The following is a 7,335-nucleotide window of genomic DNA, read 5'->3' as shown; positions in this document are numbered from 1 at the left end:
TCTTCTTTGGTTAGATTCCCCAAACTAGGTGCGGCTGAGATCGCGGATAGGAGATTTGGAGTGGACGCCTGCGTCAAATTGCCAACACTTTATCGCATAAATGAGCTATCAGAATTGTGCCACCGCTGTAGGATATTAGTCAGATGGTCCAACCATTTCATCCAATAATCAGATGACATGCTAAAAAATCAGTTACTTCATCCACTCAAAAGCCTTTTGTCCGCTAGATGCAAGGCGTCCTCGACCCTGCCTTTATCCGAATGCTAGCAAATTCTGTAATGAAAATACCCACACTCACGTACCGAAATTATAGTCAGACCAAAGCATTCGCTTCTACCGATCCCCACCCCACTAAATAAAATAAAAAAAAACAAATAAGGGTACATTATACCCTACAGGGCATAGGGGTGTAAATGGGTCGGGTTGGATTGGGTCATAAGTGACCTCGATCCAATCTGATTCGTTATTTGGATTTTAAGTTTGGACCCAGACTTGACCCAATAAAAGATCGGGTCGGGTCAGATTGGGTCCATCGCTACAATTTTTAACCCAACGAGTCATTCGGGTCATGTCAGGTTTATATATAACCCGGACCCAATCCAAAAAATTTGGGTCCGTTCGGATCCAGGTCGGATCCAGATCGGATCAACCCATCCATAACTTCAGAACTTGTATTTGCACCCCCGTGAGCCCAAATAATTTTATAGATTCGGATCGGATCGAGTCACAGGATTAAAAACTTAAAATTACCAAAATTTTAAATGGGTCGGGTCAGGCTGAATTTGAATTTAGTAAAGCTAGATCCGACCCGGAAAATGAAAGAGGTCCAATTTTAGGATCCAATCCGGCCCCACGTGTCCTCCAAAATGGGTTGGGTTGGATCTAAACGGGTCGGGTTGGGTTGGATTACGGATCAGTCCAACTCATTTGCAGCCTTAATGAGTGCACCGCCAATACCATCCACCTATTATGTTGACTTCATTCATGCTTATCCCAGTGCACCATTTTATACACCCGTTATAGAATGGCGTCATTTATGCGTAGCTCAGTACACCGTCATAGACATGAGCAGCTGTAATTCTGTAATTGACAACATGAACTTTGTGTACATCGTATAGATTATAATTTCTCCAAATCCAATCCAATGATGGGCAAAGGATCCACTTAGAATTGCTTATTTTGGAGACGGAAAGAGGTAAAGCATTTAATGAAATTATTGAAAGAGGCAATTTTTTAGGATAAAAATTCCTTTCTGCATATGTTAGAGGTCAAACATGAAATAAAAACACTTGGCTAACAAGGAAAGTAAGCACACATTGCCTTTGTTAACAACATGCATTCAATTTGCTTGCCGATAATGAATTCCCAAGCCTGTATACAAGTAACTCCCACAACAATTTTAAGGATCAGAAAAGCACTTGTCGTTCAAATGGCTCTCCATCTTGGCCTTTCTCCTCTTACCATCAACCTCGCCCATCCTCACAGAAGGCTTGCTAGCTTCACAACCCCTAGGAGTTGTCATGTGGCACACAAAATCCCTTGTGCAACAACTGAAAGAAGATCTGCAAACTTCCAGCCTAGCTTGTGGGACTATAAATTTATACAATCCTTAAGGGGTAGTCAAAAGGTGATAACAATAATCCTAGTTTATTTGAACACTTACTTTCATAGATATTAGTCCTACTATCTTTATCCATTCATCGTTCAGGATGATGCAAAAAATGCTCAAAGGATCGAAAAGTTGAAGAAGGAGGTGAGAAATCTAATTGATGAGGAAGCACTCGTAAGGCAGCTTGAGCTCATTGATGCCCTTCAACAACTTGGTATAGAATATCACTTCGACAAGGAGATCAAAGATATATTGGCCACCACATTTGCATCATTGGAAAACATAAGCATGATGCTAAGTGAAAACCTTTATGCCACCGCCCTACTTTTTAGAGTCCTCAGGGAACATGGGTTTCATGTCTCACAAGGTAATTTAAGTTTTCATGACTAATTTCATTCATCCCAAAAAAAATGACATCTATTTTTCTGTTCTTTTTTCTTCATTTTTTTCTCCTGTTGGGAAACTCCATATATGGATTGGTGTTTAGTATATCAACAATGGGATTGAGTTGCTTTTTAGGCATATGGACTCACTTAATTGTTACCTATATGTACAGATATATTTAGGAGCTTCAAAGATGAGAAGGGCAGATTCAAGGCCTACCTTTGCAAAGAAACTAAAGATATCTTGAGTTTGTATCAGATTTCCTATTATGCTTTGGAAGGGGAGACTACATTGGATGAAGCTCGAGACTTCACAACCAAACATCTGAAGAATCTAAATGCTAACCTATTAGATGAGCCCTATCTTCAAGAGGATGTTGCCCATGCCTTGGAGCTTCCTTTGAATCGGAGGATGCGCAGGTTGCACACCCGATGGTTTATCGATGCATATAAGGAGGAGGACAGTATGCATCCTGTTCTACTTGAACTAGCTATGCTGGATTTCAATGCAGTTCAAGCTACATATCAGAGTGAACTCAAAGAAGGGTCCAAGTAAGAGCAGCCCAAAAAGCTCATAGCTTTTTCTTTGAAAATTGCTTGTTCTGACACATAATGAGCTATCTCAATTGCAATGTTTGCATGTTGTAGATGGTGGAATGATTTGGGCCTCGCAATAAAGCTTAGTTTTGCAAGGGATCGATTGATGGAGTGCTACTATTGGTCCATAGGGTGGGCTTTTGAGCCTAGGTTTGGCTTCTACAGGAGAACAGCCACACGAGTTAATTGTTTCATAAGTGCGGTCGATGATATCTATGATGTCTATGGTACATTGGATGAGCTTGAGCTCTTTACTAATGCAGTTGAAAGGTGAGGAAACATACTCATTTCAGACTATGTTCACATCAAAAGAAGCAAACAGGTTTGATACTTACAATGTCCTCTATTACTTGGATCCTTCAGATGGGATGTCAGTGCAATGGAGCAACTTCCGGATTATATGAAGCCATGCTTTTTAGCATTCATTAACACAACCAATGAAACAGCCTATTATGTCCTTAAAGAGAAGGGGATAGACGTCATTCCATGCCTAAGAAATTAAAGCAGTAATGCACCATTTTCTCCATAACTTTTCATTATATTTTCCTTCTCACTGTTCTTCTTCTGATTACTAATCAAGCTTGCCTAGATGTCTGTTGCAGTGGGCAGATCTATGCAAGTCTTTCTTGGTGGAAGCAAAGTGGTACCACAGTGGTTATACCCCAACATTTAAGGAGTACTTGGATAATGCATGGATTTCTTCATCTGCTCCTGTGACACTGACTCATGCATACGTTTGTGTGAGCCAAGAAATCACACAGGAAGGTCTAGAATGCATAATGAGTTATCCAGATATTGTGCAAAGCACAGCCAAGATATTTCGACTTTGCGATGATTTGGCAGGTTCAAAGGTCTGCACCCATGATCATCTACTCATTTCCTTGTTTACTTCCTAAAGCAAGATGAGCCTTGTTCTAATTACTTTTGCTTATCCAGGAAGAACTTGAGAGAGGTGATGTATCTTCAGCCATCCAATGTTATATGCATGATGAGGGTGTTTCGGAGTCTGTAGCTCGCGAACATATAAGGGGTATGATTGATGCCTTTTGGAAAGAACTGAATGGAGATCGCTTCACCAATTCTCCATTCGAGGAATCGTTCATAGTTACAGCCATGAATGTGGCTCGAATGGTGGAATGCATATATCAGTATGGAGATGGTTACAGCATGCCAGACCGCGAAACTAAGGATCGAATAAAGTTATTGTTAATCGACCCAATTCAGTTCAATTAGTGGTATGAAATGCTCTTTGTATCTTACAAAAAGAGCTCCAAGTTTATTGACTTCTATGTGATATTGATTTTTCTGTCTTGGTGACCTTGTGCATGTATTTGATGGATAATTATTTTGTTTCTTCCAAGAAAAAACAATTATGTGGGTTCTCATTGGTAACAAATTAATGAAATGAACTAATGGAACAAATCCCAATGATATTACATTAGTAACCACTAATCCTGATCAAAAGAAGGACTGTGCCCTGATCTGCCTAGATCTTTCATTAGCATAATTTTCATTGGACATGAAATTTGTGATAATGTTGAAGCTGCGCTGTCATAGGAGTGCTCCAATCATAAATTATTCTAGATAATGCTGCAAAATTATATATTGTTTTGAACATTTGTTCAATTTAACTAGCTAACTGATGAGAGCACAAAAGTGCGACCTACATATTACTAAAATTAGTGTTATTGTTAACCGATAATGATAAATTCACTGGATTAATATTATATTTGGGTTTAACATAGATTAGTATAAATTAGAGATAAAATGCACATTGAGTACAAATTTGACTTCAAATCGGATCCGAGTCGGGTTCGGATCCGAGTTGGGTTTGGGTCCGAATCGGGTCCATTTCTTTTGTGCTTTTGAAAAATAATTTTGGGCAAATCTAAATGGGCTATATCATAACTATAAGGTACTGGGTGACCCATGACTTGAAAGAATTGCACTTGACCTCCAGCCATAATAGATGACCCGTCTACAAGCCAAATTTCATATCACACTATTTTTCTATATGACTAATTGAATGGAACTTGGTATCTCCCAGCCTCTCCAACCTTCCATGCTCGTCCGACTACTGCAGCGTGATCCAAGCACCGTCCCCGCATCTCCAGTGGTCCCGAGTCCCTGCTTCGTTCGCATCACAGCGCCCGCGATCAGCGTCAAGCTCCGTCGATCAAGTGAAGCATTCCTCCCAGCCGTCCGCGTTTCTCCCACCGCGTGCCAGTGTCCCCACCTTCCATTCCAGCACCCGTCAACGATCAAGCCGTGATGCAAGCCATGATCCGGCATCTCAGCCCTCTCCCGTGGATCCACGTCTTCCCTGCGATCCTCTCTTTCGAATGCCAGCACCACAGCATCCCGAAATCCCAGCACCCGAAGAAGGAAGCCCCAGCCGTGATCCAATCTCCGGCGATCCCGCACCGCGTCTTCACCGCGTCCCCGCCTTCCTTCCGCGATCCGGAAACCCAGCAGTCTTCCAGCAAGGCAGATCCCGAACCGGAATCCAAGCCACAGCATCCCCATTTCCTCCTCTTCCGGCAACGACAAAGGATTCCCAGCATCCGGACATCGCGCCCGAGCCGGATTCGGAATCCCTCTTCCGTGAAGCATCCCGAAATACCAGCGCCCCTTCCGCATCAGGAGTCCGGCGATCTCGCTTCCGCGGCCAAAGAAGGAAGTCGACCGGAGCAATCCGCCACCATTTTCTCCTCCTTCCCAAAATCCAAGTGACCCTGCGGCTATAAGAGGAGAAGGAGAAAGAGGGGAGGGGGGTGCTCGGTGGAATCCAAGAAGGGATAGAGAAGAGTGCTCGGTTTTGGGTGGAAACTAAGAGAGAAGGTGCTCTGTGTCGGTTCCAAAGAACAGAGGAGGGGCCCTGTTTGCCGAGAAGAAGGAAGAAGAAAGTATTATTTTAATATTTTTTTTAGTGTTCAGCCGAGTTGTTGGTTCCTTTTATTTCAAGGATTTTCTTTTATGTTCTTGTAATCAATTTTCTTTTATGAAATCCGTGTTTTAGGTTTGGTTTAATATTTGCTTAATATACAATCTATCAATTTTCTTTTATGCAATCCGTGCTCTAGGTTTGGTTTAGTCTCCACAATTTATTTTATATATTCTGAAATTTTTAGTTTTAAGATAACTATGAAATTTATTTTTGCTGTTCAAACTGACGATTTTAATTCATAATCTGTCTTTAGAAATCGATTCCTACTCTGCATCAAATTTCAATTGCAAGTTTTCTTTCTTTTCTTTGTTTATTTTCAAATAGAAAACGTTCTCTAATAGACTGGAGAATCATTTAACATCCTCAAAATAATATTCTTCTCCCATCATTCCAAAATCAATTTCGAATCCAAGTGAACGTTCTGATTTTTATGCAACTCCAATCGCCTCCCTGTGGATCGACCTCTTACGACCGCTATTCTTCGAGTAGAACAGGTAAGAGTAGAATTAAAATTAACTTTTGTCCGTCGGTTCTAACAACGATCTGTTTAGCGTATTTTTAGTTAGACAGGAAAGGACGAACAAAATTTTGGAACATCATGTAGTATTCTATATACTTAAGAAAGGAAATATCTCATGGTTGGCCATCCTACTTGTTCTGGTCTTTGAATACCAATGCTCATTTCAAGCTTTGTTCGATAAACCTACCCGATGATTCAAGTGTCAGCTCCCTGCTTAGAAGCCTCCCGAGATTCCCCCATTGTTCATAATGTATAATTTGTTGAAAAGGAATTGGATTGGTCCTACAATATGCATGATATGCCTCCAAAATGCTGATGACACAAACTACGTGTTCACATGACATTTGGACTATCTCCCTTTGGTTACATTTTTCATTCCCTTTTGTCTCTGGTAGTAGCAGAATATTTTTCTAACTCCAGAGGAAATTCTTGAGTTCTTTTCTTTTATTACCAAATGAATGAGGGTTTTTCATCGTAGACACTTGAGGGCAGTTTCCCGAGCATTCTAAGTGATCAATGTATGGTGCAGACTATAATCCGTTGGTCATATGTGTTCGAGAGAGACTAGATGGGAGCTTGAATTGGAGGACTTCATCACTAAGCATTAGGTGCTTGCATTAGTGTTTGGCATCATGTGCTTTGCAACACCGTGCCCCAACCTCCAAAAGGTTGTTGCAGAGCCCAGAACGTACTCCACCAGAATGGCCCGCTGCACCTCTAGATGGGAGCAGTTCGACCTGCTCACTCAACAGGTGCAGGTATCAAGCTCGAACGCGCTGCTCAACATCAAGTAGAGGAAGAGAAAATCTCTTAGAGAATATGTCAGCCTCTTCAATGCGGCAACATTGGAGGTCCACAACTTAGACCAGTCGGTCGCAATGTCTACGATGAAGAGCAGCCTGCGACTGTCGGGCTTCCTCTTCTTCCTAGAAAAGGGCTTTTCCGACAACTTTGCTGAAATGTTGATGCAGGCTAATAAATTTGCCCACATCAAGGAAACCATGGCCTCCCACTGCGAGTCCGCTGATGAGAGACACCCCAGGGAAGTAAGATGGGTTCTAAGGAGTGAAGAGAGTCGAAGAGTATCTCACCTCGACATGGGAGGGACCTGCGATGGCCCAAGAGCCCTTATTGAAAGTTTGAGAGGTACACCCCTCTCGCCACCTCGAGGGCCCGATCCTCATGGAGATTGAGGATTGAGGTTACCTGCGCCTGATGACCCAAAAATTGATTTAAAGATTAATTTTGATGATCACAAAACCTTGAAGTATAATTACTA

General features: G+C 41.8%; 1 protein-coding gene across 1 annotated transcript; it reads left to right on the top strand.

Annotated features, from left to right (window-relative positions):
- Positions 1 to 1,311: 1,311 nt before the first annotated feature.
- Positions 1,312 to 3,822, top strand: LOC103695779 (terpene synthase 10-like). The gene is made up of 7 exons (XM_088722952.1): positions 1,312 to 1,627; positions 1,709 to 1,985; positions 2,166 to 2,544; positions 2,641 to 2,859; positions 2,953 to 3,087; positions 3,188 to 3,440; positions 3,526 to 3,822. Exons 1-7 carry the CDS (start codon positions 1,334 to 1,336, stop codon positions 3,820 to 3,822), a joined length of 1,854 nt encoding a protein of 617 aa, XP_088579078.1. The 5' UTR covers positions 1,312 to 1,333.
- The last annotated feature ends 3,513 nt before the right edge of the window (positions 3,823 to 7,335 follow it).

Source organism: Phoenix dactylifera, chromosome 5, assembly GCF_051530095.1.
Source record: "Phoenix dactylifera cultivar Ajwa chromosome 5, Ajwa_hap1_PhDact_Kaust_v1.1, whole genome shotgun sequence".
In the NCBI taxonomy this organism is placed as follows: domain Eukaryota; kingdom Viridiplantae; phylum Streptophyta; class Magnoliopsida; order Arecales; family Arecaceae; genus Phoenix; species Phoenix dactylifera.
This window is presented reverse-complemented; position numbering and strand designations above follow the sequence as displayed.

Bases quoted from the DNA above. Each gene is read 5' to 3' on its own strand.
- LOC103695779 (XM_088722952.1), top strand. From the start codon at position 1,334: ATGCATTCAATTTGCTTGCCGATAATGAATTCCCAAGCCTGTATACAA. The intron at 1,628-1,708 runs GTGATAACAATA...TTCATCGTTCAG, and splicing joins CCTTAAGGGGTAGTCAAAAG to GATGATGCAAAAAATGCTCA. The intron at 2,860-2,952 runs GTGAGGAAACAT...TGGATCCTTCAG, and splicing joins TTTACTAATGCAGTTGAAAG to ATGGGATGTCAGTGCAATGG.